A 20,087-nucleotide genomic window follows, 5' to 3' on the forward strand; every position below is an offset into this window, starting at 1 on the left:
TCTTCAAGGTTATGAGCTGAGGTGGTTAAGGTGTTTTAGGGTTCATAAGTATGTGTGTGTTTTGGCTAGATACTTGGAGTAAAATGAATCAAAAATGGGTTACTCCTAACCCTTTAAAAAACGTGAATGGGGGAGTATGGAGACAAAATTTCAAGTGATAATTTTATGTATCTAGTCCTAATTGCTTCCAAGTTCAATTACCTAGCCCTCATGGCATGAATAATGGCTGGTTAGGTGGTGATTTTGATGTGTATTTACTATTAGTAAATACGTATAGAAGCTTGGTATGATACGAGTACAAATACTCTAGGTATACGTATAGAAATTTTGTGAAAAATGGAATGAGGATTCAAATATAGCTATCTTTTGTGAATACACTTATATGATTTTATGTATTTAAGTTCTTAAAAGTGATTAAATACATTACTTATACGATATATGTATAAACATTATAAGTCTTAAGTATTTATGTCAAATAACGTTACGTATAGTTATCGTTTTGAAAACTTAAGTTAGTAGTTTCAAAATACACATATAACTTGTTGTTATTAATACAAAATGAGATATTAAAACATTTATTAATCATGTTAAATATGTATATATACATTTATATACACAAACGTACAATTATCATATATTGTATAGTTCGTGATATCATCGGTCAAACTAGACGGTCAAACGTTGTGTAAAACTCTTTTCGGAAATATAAATCTCGACAATTTGGATTGCTTATCATGTTGGCAAGGTTTAATTTATGTAAATATTAATCTTATAAGTATAGAATGATCGAAAAAGTGCGGGTCGTTACAGAGCGAATTAGGGATTTTATATATTGTGTGTAGTTTATTCTATAAGCAATTTGTTGTAGAGGTTATTTTGTGATTTATTTAATATAAAACTTAAATAAACTTTAAAACTCGGAAGGAATTAATTTGATCGATGTATTTAGGTGAACAGAAAAAGGCATTAATTTGATCAACGTAATTATTTACGTCACGTCTCAAAATTAGAGAAACGTTTCAGTGTGATGTTAAAAATAGAATTAGTTTTATTACTTGTCGGTTAGAGATTTCTATTAAAGTTAATGCATACGTAACATGCGGTGACCCGACAACAACCCAGTCATGATCGGGCCACGATCAGGTCATGATCGAGAAATTGTGATCACAACTAGGTCCAGTCATGCTAGAGAAATCTTGGTCATGACCATGTAATGATGAAGACATTCATTCGACTATAGAGTGATATATGAATCATGACAGTGTTGCACATTACACATAACCCATAACAAGAGATGACATTTCTAACATCAATTTGATAGATCCACTTAAAAATATTAAATTATTCTTAAAATAATATTTAACACAAGTTTTATGTTAAAACTTGATTGGGGATATTTTATAGAAAATTACATCTAATATTGGTGGATCTATCAAAAATAAATTTGAAAATATCATCTCGTAACATTAACATATGGGAGTTGATATTTCCAAATTAGATATTGATAAATTCACTACAATTTGACGTTAACTTCCTAAATTGTTCTCAAATAGATTCTAACATAAAATTTTTGTAAACTATCATTTAAGGGTATTTTAGTAAAGTCATGTGGATCTATGAAAAACCAATTTGTAAATATAACCCATTAACATATGGTAATCGGGTATGCAATGTAAGAGGATATGATGTGAACGAGCACAACCCGAATATGACCCGGTCATAATCTGGAAATTTAAGAGCACAGGGTATCCGTAGTCCATTTCTGTGTCCATTTTCAGTGTCGAAAATGGAAGCCGAAATTGACTAACAGTGTTATTAGTGGAGGTGTCCACAATGTTCATTTTCAGTGTCCATTTTCTATTTTCTATTATTTTTTAAACTTTTTTATTACATATATTTATTAAATGAAAAACAAATCAAAAAACCAAAAAAAAAAGTTGCACCTCTCACCTGCACCTCTCACCTCTCACCTCTCACCTGCACGTCTTCATCTCTCCAACCTCCAACCTGCAAGGCCCTCACAAAGAACCAAAAAAAACCAAAAACAAAATATCCTCACAAATAATAAAAAAGGAAAAAAGAAAAGAAAAGAAAATTTGGATTTGAGAAAAAAAATCAAAAAAAAAAAGTGAAAATCACACCGTCGGCCTCGCGACGGTGGAGACGACGGTGGAACGGTGTCGGGCGATGAGCTTCCGGTGTCGATTTTGGAAGAACGGTGAGGAGGAGGACGCCAGGCACCTGGTGCTCTAAAAAATTAAACACCAAGAATTCTCTCTCATATCCTCGGCGGCACACCCCTAATTAAACAAAAATCAAAAAAGAAATACCTAAAGAGTGGGCCCCAACGGCCCAAAATAACTAGTGAATAAACAAAAATCAACAAATATTAAATTACTCCGATATTTATTTCTGTTCAAGGGTTTAATATATAAATTCTCCTTCTCTGCCAACACTGTCTTCCTGCATATTTCTCGATTTCCCATTTTACACAATCCTCGAAACACTAACAAAAATGCGTTGATAAACACAAAATATAAACTCGTATCCAAACACCCCCTCTGCTGACTACCTTTCGTACGTTTTATTCTCTTTTCAGATTTCAATTAAACCCACTGTGTGTAACGTTCACTCAACTGTTTGATTAGTTTTTACTCTACTTGAAAAGGAATCACCCCCTCATTGGTAATTACACTCTTTTTCTTGCTATTTGATATTAATTTTTATTAATTTATTTTTTGTATAATTCAGTATTGTTAGTTTTGCTTTGTGGGTTATTCAAGATCCAATCAAAGTTTTGAAATTGGAGAATTTAGTTTTATTTTCTTGAAGATTTTTTTCTCCAATTGTTCTGGGGTATTGTTTTTATGTTTAATTTTGAATTGAATCAAGAACAATTGCAAAACAGATGTTTATAAGTTTCAGATTTTGATTTGTAATGTTGAATTATTTAGTTTTGAATGAAAACTTGATGCAATATGTTGTTAGCTAGTTTAAGTTAGACATTTTATTTTGATAGTACTGTAATTGGGTTGAAAGTTAATATGTTAGACCAAAAAAAATCAAATATTGAAATAGTAAGTTACCCATTTAGGTATGTTAAGTCAATGCTTTTAATTGGTGGAAGAATAAATCTTTTAAATGTTTCTGGAATTCAACTTTTTGTCTTTTTTTTTTTTTTTTACTATATAGTAATATATATTGTTTAAGTATTTATGATCATTCTAGACTATATTCTTTGACGTAATTAGATATATTCTTTGACGTAATTAGATATATTCTTTACATGTATGGTTATATGTTAGTATTGGATATAGCATATTACTATGAATAAACCTATATGGTGAGCTGATTTCATCTATTTACCAATATACTCATATTTGTATGTGCATTTTGATTTTTTCGGTTTTTTAATTCGTTTTGTTTTCATTTCTTGATTTTGTGTGTTTACTATGCAAGTAGGAAGTAAACAGAGGCTTGATGACTCAAGAAATCACAATTGGTGAACTGAGTTCACGAAAACAAGGGCTATTGAAAGATCAAGTTCGTTTAGTTAAGCGAAAAGATTCAGATCGTTATGAGATTGCTCGAATTCAAGATAATCTATCGTTCGAGAAAGGTTTCTTTGTTGTAATTCGGGCTTGTCAATTGTTAGCCCAAAATAACGAAGGGATCATTTTGGTCGGGTTAGCGGGTCCTTCTGGTGCAGGGAAGTCATCGTTTACGGATAAAATACTCAACTTTATGCCCAGTGTTGCTGTTATTTCAATGGACAATTACAATGATGGTAGCCGAGTAATAGATGATAATTTTGATGGTCGGTGTTTATATTCCTAAACATTGTTATTTGATCATATGATTATTAATGTTTTATATACAAATTCTGATATATTTTTTTTGAAATAGATCCTCGATTGACGGATTATGATACTCTGCTGAAAAACGTTAAGGATTTAAAAGAGGGGAAAACGGTTGAGGTTCCAATTTACGATTTCAAGTCTAGCACCCGCACTGGGTACAGGTTTGTATCTATTTTTCGAAATCTTTATATATCTGGCTATGATATTTATCAGCTTATGAGCAGTGTTGTAACACTCCCCGGTTAATGCTGATTAATCCCGATTACTCCTTTTTAGAAACTGGATGATCCGAGTTTTCAAAGTCCGAGTAATTATTTGGTCAACATTGGTCACTGGGTCAAAATCAGATTTAGATGGTCAAAGTCGGATTTAGTGGTCAAAATATTGGTCAACATTTTAATATGAATGTGTATGTGTTTTAAAATTTTTAGAGTTTTTGAACAAATGAAGGTTATGTTTATGTATTTAGACAATTATGTTAACCTATGTGTTTATGGTTTTCTTTTATATATACACATATAGATATAATATGCATATAATATAATTCTTGAAATTTATTATTTAAATGTATAAAACGTCCAATCCGATTACTCCCTCAAAAGTCTGGACCGAGTAGTCTCTGAGTAGCGATTTTTGCAACGTTGCTTATGAGTTCGTGTGTGATTATAGGACCCTTGAAGTTCCAAGTTCTCGTATTGTGATAATTGAGGGGATTTATGCTTTAAGCGAGAAACTGCGTCCGTTATTGGATCTTCGAGTATCGGTTACAGGTGGTGTTCATTTTGATCTTGTTAAACGGGTCTTAAGGGACATACAACGTGCTGGGCAGGAGCCCGAAGACATAATCTACCAGATATCTGAGACGGTCTGTTCTTGCTCATTTTTGTTTAATATCGTAAATTAACATTATATATGAATGTGTTGATTCGGGCTATGTTATGTGTTTATCAGGTCAATTGGTAAGGTTAAACAAATTAGCTTAACAGAAACGGGTCAAATGGGTTGAACAAATTACATACCGAAAGTTGCATGAAGTGTGTTTGTATCGAATACAACCTCATCAGCTGCTTTGGTCAAGAAATTATACTGTTGTTGTAATCATATAGTTTTATAATTAAATTTAACGAACTAATTAATCATTAAAACATTTAATGAACAAAAAAGTCTTGGCGTCAACCCAATTTGACCCAAATACTAAACTATCTCCGTAACCCAACCTGCACATTTTGACATCTCAATGGAAACATTACAAGCAGCTTTTCTGTATATCTTAGCACTGTTGTAAAAGTCGGCCTACGCGGTTTGGGGACTAGCCCATCCCGACTCGTCCAAAAAACGCCTTAAAAGTAGGGTCAAAGTTGGTCAAATCTGGGCTAAGTCGGCCGAGTTGGGCCTGAGTCGGTTTAGTCAAAGTTAGGTAAAAAAATTCATACCTTTTTAAATTATAGTTTGCGCTATATATCTGTATTTGAAATATTTATGCTTTATGTTTGATATATTTATATATTTATATTTGTAATGTTATACGGATACTATGTTTAAAAAGTCAACGCCGGTCAACTCCCGAGTAGTCCCGACTCGAAGTTTTACAACTTTGGATCTGATTACTTTGTTTATGCAGGTATATCCAATGTACAAGGCATTTATCGAACCTGATCTCAAGACAGCTCATATAAGAATCGTCAACAAGTTTAATCCCTTTACAGGGTTTCAAAGTCCAACTTATATTTTAAAGGTGTGTACTTTTTTTCTTATGAAGTTTATATTTTGAAAATTTGAATAATAATAATAATAATATTTAAGTCCGTACGCTCAATCTTTTCTTCATAATTTATTCAGTCAACAAGAGAGCTAACTGTGGAACAAGTGAAATCGGTTATGTCAGACGAACATACTGAAACTATGGAGGAGACTTATGATATATATCTTTTGCCACCTGGTGAAGATCCAGAAACCTGTCAATCATATTTGAGGATGCGCAATAGAGAAGGGAGATATAGTCTTATGTTTGAGGTTTGTTTTTTTATTTTCACCAGAAGTGACAATTTCAACTCATGCATCTGTCAACGGGGTAATTTGGGTGGTAAGTGATCACCAAAGGGAGCAACGGGTCAAATGGGCTGAGAAGATCAAATGAGTCTACTCAATGTGTACCTATATGTTTGATGGGTAAAAGTCAAACAAGTTGAACGTTATCCAAAGTATTTCAATGTTTACAATCTTGTAAACTATTTTATTTTGTTTAAGTTGGATAATTTTTATAGAATATTGGTTTCTTAATCACATTTAAAGTAAAATGAACGTGCAAAGAAAGAAACACATCTAATTGACCTGAGCCTATTATGACCCGTTACCCAGCTTGACCTTATCATTTCACCACCACTTATTTCAGCATATAATCATGCTTTTATGTGTACTTTTCATAACATGTTACGAGTTTGAACTAATGGCTCTAGTTATTGAGTCGACAACAAGCGTCGATTTATTGGCGACTTGACTGACTCTTTGAGCCTAAACTAAATTTCAGGCAGGATTTAAAACCCATTGAAATTTGATTTTACCATTTTCCCGGCTTCTAAAATTTATTTTTAATTTTATATTATTTTTTAAAAAAATTTCTACTTATTGGCCGGAGGTCCACTCGGAAGGAATCTCTCTATTCAACGAATAGAGAGAGGGATGACTTTCTCTACTTTTGAGAGTGTTTTCACTCTGGGTGGAGAGATGACTTGTCTTTATTCTATAGGGGAAAGATTGTCTACATCACTTATGTGGTAATGTTGTTGTTGTTGTTGTTGTTACGAGTTTGAACTACTGAACAAAACATGTTTTTATGCTAATTGTGATTTTGAATATAGGAATGGGTCACTGATTCTCCGTTTGTGATATCTCCGAGGATAACGTTTGAAGTTAGTGTGCGGCTACTTGGTGGTCTAATGGCGTTGGGGTACACGATAGCGTCTATCTTGAAGAGAAGTAGTCATGTGTTTTGTGATGATCGAGTGTGTGTAAAAATAGACTGGCTTGAACAAATTCGTCGACATTATGTGCAGGTACCTCAACGTTTCTTTCTTCATTTATGTTTTTTATTCTAATGTGAAATTGATTAATGTTTGGGTTTTTATTTTTTTATTTTTTCTTTTGTGTGATGAGAAGGTGCAAGGAAGGGACCGAATAAGTGTTAGATGTGTTGCTGAACAGCTGGGATTGGAAGGCTCGTACGTTCCGAGAACATATGTCGAACTAATGCAACTTGAAAAGCTCGTAAACGAGGTCACGGTATGATAGATAATTCAACTTTTGATTTTACAAATTTGGTGTATAAGGCGGTACGCGAAACTTGTTGCATAAACACTGCGAACGTTTGTTGCTATCACATGCCCTTATGCATATTATACACCTTGAATGATTAAGACCGATTTCCCATTTTTCTTTTTTGGTTAATCCTTTATTGTACCTATTGACCCGTTAGAGATAAAACGGACTGAATAAACTTATTCATAAGTAAATGGTCATAATTGCAACCTCTAATTATATGCAATGAAATCCTAATCAGGAGTTTATGTAGGTACTATCGGACGAATTAAAAACAAAGCTAAGCATTGATGAAGAAATGCTATCAAGTCCCAGAGACACACTTTCGCTTGCTGCAACAAGAAATCCATTCTTTAAGAGGTGTTATGGCTTAAATAACAATGTGTGTGTATGTATATGTATATGTATACGCATATGCATACGCATATGATGAGTTTTTATAAACCTTATCGATGAGCAGTTACCAGTGTTTCTGTACATATAGAAATTACTCTCAAACTGTGTGTAGTTCACAAGGTGTTCATACGCGTTTATACTTTTGTCATAATAATATATCTGATATCTGATAGGCTATTGCTTACTGTACAGCCGAATGTCACATTCATATTCAACCGCACAGGATCAAAATTTGACCTCCATTTCTGGATATATCAAAAGTCCTCGATTTGACGACAAGAACACCGAACCAACCGACACAGCGGCATTTCAGGTTTATTCAATTTTAGTAATCCTTTTGTAGGGTTTTTTGGTACTTTGCAAGTTACTCGTACTCCTTATACATGCTTGCTAATATACTAAGACATGTACAAGTCAAATTGTTTGACTTTTTTCTTCATTTTTGACTTCTTAAGGGAGCAATTAGCCATCTCACGGAACAGATTTTTACCCTAAATGATCGGATGGATGAGTTTACATCTCGAATTGATGCTCAAAGTTCACAAATTTCAAGAACATTTTCTGGTAACCAACAAAACAGCGAAGCGTCCAATGGAGTTGCGTCAACTTCGTACTTCAACTCAACTACACCCAATGGTTCCTTTAATGGATCTAGAGTTCACCATTCGAATTCGTTCACTCAGTTAGCTAAAGATTCTCCCCTTATCGAAGAGGTACATTTGATAATCTCATTTTTTATCTTTGTTTATCTTGTGGGATATAATCTCAATTTTACTACCAAATTACCATTTTCTAAAACTCATGAAATGTTACATATACTTGACAAATTATAGTGGTAACGGGTCTAGATATGGCCCGCGCGTTGCTACGTGAAATAATTTTGCTCGATAACCTAAATATTGTTTCAGTAGTAGAGATGAACCAATTTCTACTTGATGTATTCTATTTGTTAATACAAACCACGAAATCATGTCTTATAAACACTTTTTAACCATGCATTTTATCGCTGATTGTATGTATTTATCGAAAATTAGCTTAAAATTATATAAAAACACACATTTTAACGTCTCTACTATCTTGTTATCTTCCAATTTCTACTTGATGGATTTTATTTTTTATTTGGAATAGATATCTGGAATAGCGCAAAGCCAACGTAAGATCATGCATCAGTTAGACAGCATCAGCAAACATTTGTATGATGAAATAGGTGAGAGATCTCGCCAAGAACGTAAAATCAAGAAAAACGAAGGAATCAAAGTTGATGCAGTTGCGGTTTCAGTAGTATTAGCATTGGTTTTTGGTGGTCTTGGAATCATCTTGTTTAAGGGTGGTGGGGTTGCACCCAGAAATTGAATCTTTTTTTTTTTTAATCTCAGTTACCAACAAACAATACAGATGATATTAGCAGTAGATTTTCATATGCTTTTTCTACCCTTTTAACCGAGAAACAGATTAAAACTTCTGAGTTCAATTTTGATTGAGTTGTAGTTTTAAAGAAGGGTGTGTTTTTTTTTTTTTATGTTGCTTTTTTTTTTACCCATATGAAGTCATGGCCTGGTAACCAATCGGGATCGAGATGGTTGCAACGCGCCAAGATCTGGTCTTGGTCCTTTCAAGCCTGGTTTTCGGTCCGGTGTATGTTTTTTTGTTTTTATTATAAGGGTAGTTATAAATCCAGGTTTTTGATAAATCTATTCACATTATGCATTACTTATAGTACAGTTTGTTAAATGAACAGTGTGGATTTATCAAAAATAAAAAAAAATAAAAAAAAGAAAATTTATTAGTACTGATAAGTGTCTTGTTGAGAAAAAAAGATTTGAAAAGTTGCACTGAAACTATTAATTTGTGACAGATTGAGTAACTTTAGTGGAAAAATGTATGCATATCAATTGATTAAGGCTTTATGTATTTGAACCAAACTTTGACTTCTTTGGACCAAAACTTACTATATAATTAGATAATAATTACGTTATAATTAAGTAATAAGTAATATGTAGAGTATATTATTAAGTAATCATGATTCATGACACCTCCAATTAACTTTAACTCTACACTTTTACGGTACATAGAAATATAAAAATTTAAAAATATAAATAACATTAATATATTATTAAATAAAATTAATACTTGTAAATATATTCTTAAAGTTTTTAAAATCTATCTATATATTCCATCGAGTTAAGTATTGTAATTTATGATAATTGTATACATTCAATATTATTAAATACAAACTTTAAGAAACTCCGATGCGTGAACTGATGAAGACTCTCCCCTAATTCCATTTTTTACCCATTTCTTTTACCATCATTTTCAAACCTTTGACTCCAAATATTTATTTACAGCAATAATAAACCCAAGAAATTTGATTGTAACGTTCGCTGGAACTATTTTGTAGGATGAATTTTAGCGATTGCAACAACAGCACACTAATCTCAACTGAACTTTTTGATTTTACGGGTTTGAAAAATTAGAACATATTGGTGAAGAATGGAGTGAATTTCGCAAATGCACCGTCAGTAAGGGTAGTTGTTTATATTGAGGAAAGAGAAGTGTAGGGCCATGTAAAAATTAGGGTAGTTGTTTAGGTAGGAACTAGACTTTGCCATAGAGCAAAGAATTAGGGTTTGCTTTTTTATAGGTAGGGCCAAGTAAAAAACTGAAAAGGAAACTTAATCAACCGTTTTTGGACAAGCTTGGTCCATAAGACAGCACCCTTGATTAATTCATACTTAAAAGATGTTTTGACTCGAGAGGATGGTGTAATGATCTCTAATTATTTCATAGCATGAGTAAAAAAGTTCTTGCAAAATTGTTAAAAGTGTTTGATAATAACACCTAACCTCTAGTAACTCAATATATTTGGATAATAATGCATCATAGGCCTTAAGTTCAAACCTCGTCAACTACAAATCGAACCGCATTTAACTACACATCTCGCAGTAGTAAGAGAAAGGGTTAGAAACGAACGTTCTTCGTTTAGCATCATTAGTTGTGGGTAAGCATGGCAATGGATCGGATATCGATCGGGTGATGCCGTATCCATATCCATATCCATTTAGTTTTTGTTCATCCATATCCGTATCCATATTCATATAATTTCAGTTCATCCATATCCATTGAATTAAGCGGGTTAACGGATATTCATTGGATATTCAAAAAATGTTATAGTATTTCTTAATTTGCGATGACAACGAAAACGTTGTACAACAATAATAAATATAACATTACATTATTAAAATCTATTCACAAGAATGTGAAATCTTTGTCGAAGATAGTATACAATTTGTAGACAACCACAACAACAACAACAACAACAACAACAACAAAAAACCTAATACCACATGCGTGGTGTATGAGGGAGGTGAGATGTACACAATTCTTCCCCTATATTTGAATAAAGATGTGATGACCCGGAAATTTCGACTAAATTTAAACTTAATCTTAAATGATTAATGATTTCGACACGATAAGCAAAGCGTATGAAGTTGAATCTCAAAATTTTGAACTATTCAATTACCCTTCGGTTGTTCTCAACGATTCGCGAACCATTATATGTAAATAGATACATATATATACTATAACTTGAAAACGTAACAAAGTTTTAATTGCATGATACCATACATTAAACTTATTGGTTTATATATCTATTTGAATATATATGATTTCAAGTTATTTAGTAAACGATAGTAACATTCGTTTATTGATTCGATTGATATTTAGATAAGTTAACTAAAGCGTTTAAGATGAACCAGTAAAACACTAATTTGCTACAGTGTTTTCAAATTGCCACATTACTCAAAATGTAACAGTGTTTTCGAAAATCACTATTTGCTACAGTGAAATTGACTTTGCTACAGTGAATTGCTACAGTAAAAATTGACTTTGCTACAGTAACTTTGCTACAGTAAAACACTATTTTAAAATGTATTTTAACAAATAGCGAGACGATGATTTATAGAAGTAAATGACCAAAACACTCAAATGTATAAGTTATAATTTGAGTGATATAATTTAGGGATAATTTAAGTTTATATTGTGACAAAGGTACGAGTCACAAAACGAAAAGTACTAGTTTCCTAAGCGTACGAAAATGCGTTCGAGAAACCGGAACCGGGACATAAGTCGAGTGATGACGTACGACTTATCGGAACGAAAATTTCAAATCAACTATGCACGTGAATTTAATATAATATATAATTAATTATATAAATTATATATATTATATTAATATTTAATTATGTCGACGAACTACAAAACAAATCAAATTTGAGCTGTCATTTAAGCTCATGCGATCGCATGAGCATACCAAAGAAACTCCATGCGATCGCATGGAGGCTGTATCCAGAAAACATCTATAAATTCAGTCGAATTCGTTCCATTTTTTTTCACATATATTACTCCGTATAATATTTATTATTATTATTATTATTATTATTATTATTATTATTATTATTATTATTATTATTATTATTAATCTTATTATTTTTATTATTAGTGTTATTATTTTTGCGATACAAAAATAATAATGTACATAAAATATTACGACGGAGTGCTGTCCAAGTAATTTTCAAAACGAGTTTCCGAGCGAGCTAGAGCTAAGGAAAATATGGGTTATTACCAAGGAGGTTATGGGTAATGTTCGGGGGTATTTTTGTGAAGCAAAACTCGTGTTTATCATCTCCGATGCGTCTACGTGCTTTCCTACAATATTGTATATCAATATTTAACTGTGAGTTTCATAAGATCTCTTTTACTCTCTACATTTTTGGGCTGAGAATACATGCAAATGCTTTATTAACCGATATACAATATTTATATGCGTGAGTTTCATTACTCCCTTTTTAATTGCTTTTGCAATATATTTTTGGGCTGAGAATACATGCAAATGCTTTATTAACCGATATACAATATTTATATGCGTGAGTTTCATTTGCTCCCTTTTTAAATGCTTTTACAATATATATTTTTGGGCTGAGAATACATGCACTTTATTTTAAACAATGGACACAATTACATACTAAATTCTGCACTGAGTTTGAACCGAAAATCCCTTAGCTTTGGTAACTGTTAACTGCCAGTTATAAGAACTGGTGGGCGCGCGTAGTAGTATATGGATCCATAGGGCTTGATATCCCCGTCCGAGCTAGAGCACTAGCCTTTTAACGGACGTATGCTATTTGAGAAGCGTACACGTTGGTTTGCGTGTATTATTAAGATGATTATACAAAGGGTACAAATTATATAAACGTTAAAGTTTAGTTACCAGGGTGCTCAATTTTGTAGAACCGATTGATAAACGTTTCGGATGAAACAACTGAAATCTTGTGATCCACCTTTTATGTAAAACCTATTGATAAACGTTTTGAATAAAACAACTGAACTTTTGTAATCCACATTGATATACGGATTATGTGTAATATTAAAACTATGAACTCACCAACCTTTTTGTTGACACTTGAAGCATGTTTATTCTCAGGTTTCTAGAAGTCTTCCGCTGTTTGCTTATACGTGATACAAGATATGTGCTTGGAGTCATACATGCTATATACAAGAAACTTGCATTCACCAAACCATTACCATGTATCTTATTTTGACTGTATTGTCAACAGATGTATTATTGTAAACCATTTAAATGGTGATTGTCTATACGTAGGAATCATCAGATGTTAAAAACCTGGAATTTATATATTCATTTATGAAATACCTTTTCAAACGAATACAATGTTACAAAATGTATCACATAGAGGTCAAATACCTCGCAATGAAATCAATGAATGACGTGTTCGTCCATATGGATTTGGAGCGATCGTCACAAAAGACAAATCATTTCTCCACCCACAGTGAAACACTCCAAGAAGTAAAGAAAATCCTCCCTCTCTCTTCGACGGATAAAGAGATTGCTTCCGAATGGACCTCCGGCAAATAAGTAGGAAAAAAATTTTAAAATAAAATTTATAAAATAAAACATGAGACGCCATGAAAATTCATCCATATCCATTTAAGTTCATCCATATCCATCACGAAGAGGGTGGATCGGATGGATATCCAATGGATCGGGTAACCATTGACATCCCTAGTTGTGGGCTTCCTTGAGAACCTGACTTGATATATACGGAGTATTTTTTTTTTTTAATTATGTCGATATTTGAATCATTGACAGGATAGAAACCACCCACCGATCATATTCGATACACTCACGCTCTGGAAGAAACCAATTCGTCTTGTTAAGCAACCGAAATTGGTGAAAACTCCCGAGAAGATTTGAACCCGGAAAATAATATCCTCAAAGTTCACCTCCTCTATCATTCGAAGCAGGAATAGAGTTCTCAAAGTTCATCTCATACCACTTAGCTAAATACTCGGTGGTTTGACCTGATATTGTTTATCCAAAAAATTAGGTTTTAGAAAAAAAGTGGGAGTTTTAGGTATTGATTACCAAGCGTTCAACAATGTAATCTTATTAAATCATGTAATTAGACGATAAACAATTACCGTGCAACCTCATTAGTTATACATTTGATTAGACCGTATAATCACAATAAAAATAAGACAAAATTTCATTCCTCGTTCCTGATGTTTACATCAAATTTGACTCCTCGTCCTTTTTCTTTTTTTTTGTGCATCCATCGTCCCTAATATTTGGACGTTCCACATTCCTCGTCCTTCCATCTATTCTCTGTCAATTTCAGTCGTTACCTTCAATCACGTGATGAGCATGTGAGGGTACTTTAGTCTTTTTTATTTTTTCCTTTTCTTTATTATTTATTTATCTTTCTACTGAAATGTTATAAAAGAGTATCTTGAACTATCATCTAACCCATCTTCTTCAGTTGACCTAAACGACAAACGTTCAGGCTCTTGTTGACTATTATGAACAAGAATATGCTTAAACTCTTCTTCAATTTTAGCCATTGATGTCTGAAGAACATCATTAGCTTTCATCAAAACATCAAATTCTTGACTATTTTTACTCGGATTTAAACTCTTTAATCTCTCAATTAATCTTCTAACTTCATCAACTGACTTCAAATAATCTTTAGCTTCATCAGTTCCAGAATCCCAAATCATAGATTGACCAACCTCCCATGTCATGACCTTATCATGAATCGAATCGATTCGATCTTTCATACGACTTAATTCTTCGTTCCCACCCCCTTCTTCATCTTTAATTTCTGCAATCTTCACCATAGATGATAATTTCAAGCCTAGATCCACCAATATTTCTGTTGAACCATATTGATTACGGATTCGAGTTTTTGGATACTTGTTCATGCTTTCTGAAGCATCAAACTCAACAGATAACCTCCAGAAATTCGTAGATCTAAGAGTAAAAGGTTTTGGCAATATTGTTGACTTTTCAACCCGAATGATTATGTGCATTTTAGGACCAATAGATGATCATCAAGCACTCATATGATGATTATAATAAACTTCTATTCATGTTTCTTCATCAAAAAACAGCCGGTTCGAGTTTTTAATTTATAAGCTCAATAATGGCGAATTTGAATGTTCTTCATTGATTCTGAAATCGTGATGTTGTTTTGGCTATTGATTATTCACAAGAGTTGTTAAACGAGGCTTCAGACCACCGTGAGCCGCCACAAACCACCGTGAGCCGCCATCTGGATGTCGGAAACTGATTTTTGCTCAAGAACATCTCGATGAACAAGGTATAGATTTTGTATACGAGATGTGGCTTCATGACTTTGGTTTTTGTATATATTGAGATGGTTTTGTATATACAAAAATATTCCAGATGGTTTTGAATATACAAATTTTGTATATACAACAAATATATGAGATGATTTTGTATATATCAATTTTGGTTGTTGTAAATTTTGTGATATGGTGGCTTCCTGACTTCACTTGATGATGGTGGATTGTAGATCTGAAAGTGAAGAAGACAAATGTTAACTTGTATCAAGTGCTATAGTAAAAGTACTCTTTAATAAAAAAATTAAATTAAAAAGAAGATAAAATGACCAAAGTACCCTCACATGTTTGGCACATGATTGCCTTTAACGGTTGAAATAGATAGAAAATGAACAGAAGGACGAGGGATGTATAAGTGTGATACATTAGAGATGAGGGATGCACAAAAAAAAGAAAAAGGACGAGGAGTCAAATTCGATGTAAACATCAGGGACGAGGAATGAAATTTTGTCTAAAAATAACTATCCTCGTAGATCTTTATTTACTATTACAACACAATTAAAGTATGAATGTTGGTGTATAGCAAAAAAAAAAAAAAAAAAAAAAAAAATATATATATATATATATATATATATATATATATATATATATATATATATATATATATTTATCCACCCATTAATTTTTTTTATACCAATATTATATAATTAAGGGAATTAAGCTACATATTCCAACCTTTAATGATATATAAATACTGATTAATGTGTTAATTTTAAAACATGCATTTACATATAAATACATCTTGCTTTTCAAAAAAAAAAAAAAAAAAAAAAAAAAAAAAAAAAAAAAAACATATATGTAAATGTAAATTATGGCCTGTTATTATTATCATCAGAATTCGAAATAAAAGAGAAACCGAAATATATGCAAATCCTTAATTTAATTAGTTTAACACCAAAATTAATACGTATACGTATATGATTATATAACGTACCATTTATTATAGGCAATAAACATGTTTCATTTACAATACAAAGCCATTAAATACATATCCTATTAGGATTATGAATATGGAAAAAAAATAAAAAAATTAAAGTGTGAAATCCACTTCCTACACATCCTTTCACTTCATTCCATTCCATTCCATTCCATCATTATATAAACCGAAACCTTAGACTAGAAGAATATATGTAGTATTGGTAAAAAAAGAAAGAAAGAAAAAAGATCATTTTATCACAGTTTGTCACCTATTATCACTTTTTGGTCATTCTACAAAAACATCTCATAAATGGAGAAGGTTATCATCAAGATGTTCTTCCTACTCCTTGTTTGTGTATCTGCATCAGGTTCGAATCCACTAACTTTTTAAGCATCATTGAATCATGGCATCCAATGTTTCGGGAAAATATAAGATGTGTTTTGAGATTGCTTAAATAAGTGTGTATATGTTATTTTCTTTTTAATATAAATAGCTCTCTGATCATTATTTTATTGGATTTTTTTTTCAGGTGTTTCAAGATTCCCAATGAAGCCGAAAGGCGCCCCAAATCCTCCAAGTGGACCTTCACCACCTGGGTACCCGTGCGAAACCACTGCTGATTGTCAAAAAAGTTGTTTATGTGACGTTCGTGAACAACATTGTACATTGAATCGTTGTTATTGTGATGCTAACCTTTGTTAAGTCACTTAATATATTTCAAGATTGTTAAGCATTGGCTTTAGGCAATTTAAGTCAAGTCCATGAAAATGCTGTTATTTTGTACTATTAATGATATGATGTTCTAAATATCATGAGTAATATTCTATCAAATTCAACTACTTGCAGACAATTTGGACAACTCTTTGCGTAAGAAAACCGTTATCAAATATTTATGTTAAGATTTACGTACTTTAAAAGCATATAGGATTTTTTAATTACGGTTTTTAGAACTATAATAACTGCTATTAGATTGAGTTGAAAGCCCGTCCATAAAGGTTCGTAATTGAGCGAGAGCCCAAACGTGGGAGGTGAGAACATTTTGATCGAAAGCTCCAATGTTCTGAATAGTGAGACTTTTTCAAATTTAATCAAATCGATCGATAATTTTTAATATCTTAGGTGAGATAACCGATCGGCCGAGTTGGACTGGACGTCCATGTCACACCTTTCTCTAGCCAAGAATCTCATTATTGATCAAATAAAACAATTGTACTATAAGTAATCGACATTATATTATATGTACAATTATTTTACACGTGTTTGCAATAGTTTTAAAATCTATTGTTAGATAAATCTACACAAATGAAAACATAACGACCAAAAGAAGTTAGATTGTGATTTTGTATTTGGGTTAATAATATTGATATTTTTAAATTTGATTTTGAAGAATAAAAAGTAGAGTTTGATATTTGAGTAGAAGATGAAGATGGAGTTGAAGGAGTTATAAAATAGAAAAGAATAATTAAAATGACAAAAATACCTTCATATGTCTAGCACGTGGATCTACTTAATGAAAAATTAATGCCGAGTTAATGATTGGACTATGCACAGAGGATAAGCAAACTAATGGATTGTCCAGTAAAAAGAGATTAATAAGGCATGTCTTGCTTCTTGAATTGTCTTCTTTGTCGTATTTAGAAGTGGAAGATTAATCTTGTGCACATTGTCCCGGACAAACGTGGATCTATTCTCAATGAAGACCCTTTGGCATACGTTTGGGTTCTCTCACATCAATGGATTTCTAGCACGACCTCGAATTTGTCTTTAAATTATGAGAGATTTGAGAGGCTTTTATTAGCATTCGATTTGATTTTATTTGTTTTTTATTGTGGCGTTTTTGCTGTTTTTGTTTCTTGGTATGTTGCTTACAAAGGCGTATATAGACTATAAGGAGTGATGTCCCGTGACACCATTATTCAAAAATCAATAACCATGTTAGTTACCAGTGGCGAAACTAGGATTCTCGGTCACCGGGGGCAAAAATTGTAACGACCCGACCAAAACCGTTATTGACGGCGCCGTTAACTTAGGTCCCGTTGCGTGGTCGTAGTCCCTATATGAGACTCGTTTGACCAAAATTATGTCGCGTTCATTTGAAAGGTACAAGACTTGCAAGTTTAGTTTACAAAACCGTTCGACAACAAGTCTAAGTTTACAAAAGTCATAAAGTATAAATGAAATAACTTGCGACATAATATAAGTTGAAAAACACAGTTGCTATAAATAGCGTAAGTATGTAAACAAAAGTTTGAATCCAAAGGTGCTATCACTAGCGTATGTATGTATGTATCTTGACTCCAAGCAAATAATCAGAGTGTATGCATGTATGCTTGACCCCAAGCAAGTATGAGTGTACGCGGAAGCATGTATCAAATAGCCATTTATGAACCTGAGAAACATATAGAAAACTGTCAACGAAAAACGTTGGTGAAATCATAGGTGTATTAATAAAAGTTATATTTTGAACCACAAGATTTAGTATTTCCATAAATTGATCATCCAAAAGTTGCATTCCAAAAGTTGGTTCGCGAGCACCCAATTATCAAGACTTAACGTTTCCTTCCATAGAACCCCATCACAATAGTGTTAGAACATACACTGTTTTCCGAAAATATATTTCATCCGTAGACGGTAGCGAACCGTCCGTAATGAGGGTTTGTCAAACCCGTATGGCCACACAATATAAGTTCTCGCTTACACCCTGCAAGTGTAACTAATGATAATCGAATTGAGGATTTTTGTTCTAACTCGCTGTGGAATGTTTGTTTTCCTTGTACTTGTGTTCAAAGTATAAAAGCAAGTAGTACAAAATGTAACAAAGTATATGTTTCTCAGCCCACAATTTAAAATATAAAAAGTTGTTGAAAAGGGTGGGACTATGATCTCACCTCGAGTGCACGAGTATAAAAGTACTTCAACAAGTAACGTATGCATGAAAGTTGCTTAGCCTTGACCTAAACAAGTAAGTTGTATCAATCAACTGGTTACGACACAAGGTCGGGTGAAATGTGTTCAATTAGTCCTATGGCTCGTTACGACTCGATTAAGTATAGCATGCGAATCACGTTGTCAAGTTTCATACAAGAAACAAGTATAAAAGCATGTTAGAATGATTGTATAAAAGTTTGGTTAAGTTTGACTAAAAGTCAAACTTGGTCAAAGTCAACGAAAAAGTCAACGCGTTCGGGTCGGGTCCCGAACTATTTTTCTATGCTAAATATTCATATACAAGTATATTAAAACAAGTTTCATGTGAATCGGAGGTCGGTAGCTAGTCAAACATTTCGCGTGAAATGTGACAAAGTGAGCAGAATCTGGCCAGGCGATTCTGCGCGCCGCGCGGGTATGTGGCGCGCCGCGCCACTACCTGGCCAGAGAATTCTGGTCAGTTTTTCCAAGTGTGCACGAACCAAAACCTTTTCCAACCCAATTCTTGACCCGCAAACACTTATAATGCCTATCATATATCGTCGAAAAGGTATTTTGACGAGGAATACAACTAACCATATATCATCAATCAAAAACATCATTTACAATAACCGAAAACTCGTCAATTGATCAAGAAAGGTTTATTTTCAAAGTTTCAAGTTCGTAAAACGTATTTTATGATTCGGGAATCCAATTTACACATACGATATGCCGTTTTGAAGGTAATGAAGCATACATTACTACTAAACACTAACAATTAACACTCCATGGCATTTAAGCATCCAAAAGTTCATGTCAAGAACTATCAAACCCTAGTCAAACATCACAAAATCATTAATCGGGTTTTTGAAGTTTTCTTAATCAACCTACACATCCAAATGTGGCTAATGATACTAGTAACACAATTAAAACATGCACTTAAACAAACTAACAACATTAACTCATCCAAAATC

At 32.7% G+C, this 20,087-nt stretch overlaps 1 protein-coding gene across 2 annotated transcripts; it reads left to right on the plus strand.

Annotated features, from left to right (window-relative positions):
- Positions 1-2,488: 2,488 nt before the first annotated feature.
- Positions 2,489-9,029, plus strand: LOC139857331 (inorganic pyrophosphatase TTM2-like). Of its 2 annotated transcripts, XM_071846073.1 has the most exons (12): positions 2,489-2,685; positions 3,463-3,817; positions 3,907-4,021; positions 4,530-4,725; positions 5,482-5,595; positions 5,700-5,873; positions 6,719-6,913; positions 7,017-7,139; positions 7,429-7,535; positions 7,764-7,884; positions 8,027-8,284; positions 8,700-9,029. In XM_071846073.1, exons 2-12 carry the CDS (start codon positions 3,481-3,483, stop codon positions 8,922-8,924), a joined length of 1,965 nt encoding a protein of 654 aa, XP_071702174.1. In that variant the 5' UTR covers positions 2,489-2,685; positions 3,463-3,480; the 3' UTR covers positions 8,925-9,029. The 2 variants fall into 2 exon arrangements, with proteins under 2 accessions (XP_071702174.1, XP_071702175.1); XM_071846074.1 differs by lacking the exon at positions 8,700-9,029 and having other exon boundaries at positions 7,745-7,884; positions 8,027-8,162.
- Positions 9,030-20,087: the final 11,058 nt, after the last annotated feature.

This window comes from Rutidosis leptorrhynchoides, chromosome 7 (assembly GCF_046630445.1).
Source record: "Rutidosis leptorrhynchoides isolate AG116_Rl617_1_P2 chromosome 7, CSIRO_AGI_Rlap_v1, whole genome shotgun sequence".
Taxonomy (NCBI): Eukaryota; Viridiplantae; Streptophyta; class Magnoliopsida; order Asterales; family Asteraceae; genus Rutidosis; species Rutidosis leptorrhynchoides.

Bases quoted from the DNA above. Each gene is read 5' to 3' on its own strand.
- LOC139857331 (XM_071846073.1), top strand. From the start codon at position 3,481: ATGACTCAAGAAATCACAATTGGTGAACTGAGTTCACGAAAACAAGGG. The intron at 7,140-7,428 runs GTATGATAGATA...GAGTTTATGTAG, and splicing joins AGCTCGTAAACGAGGTCACG to GTACTATCGGACGAATTAAA. The intron at 7,536-7,763 runs GTGTTATGGCTT...CTTACTGTACAG, and splicing joins AGAAATCCATTCTTTAAGAG to CCGAATGTCACATTCATATT.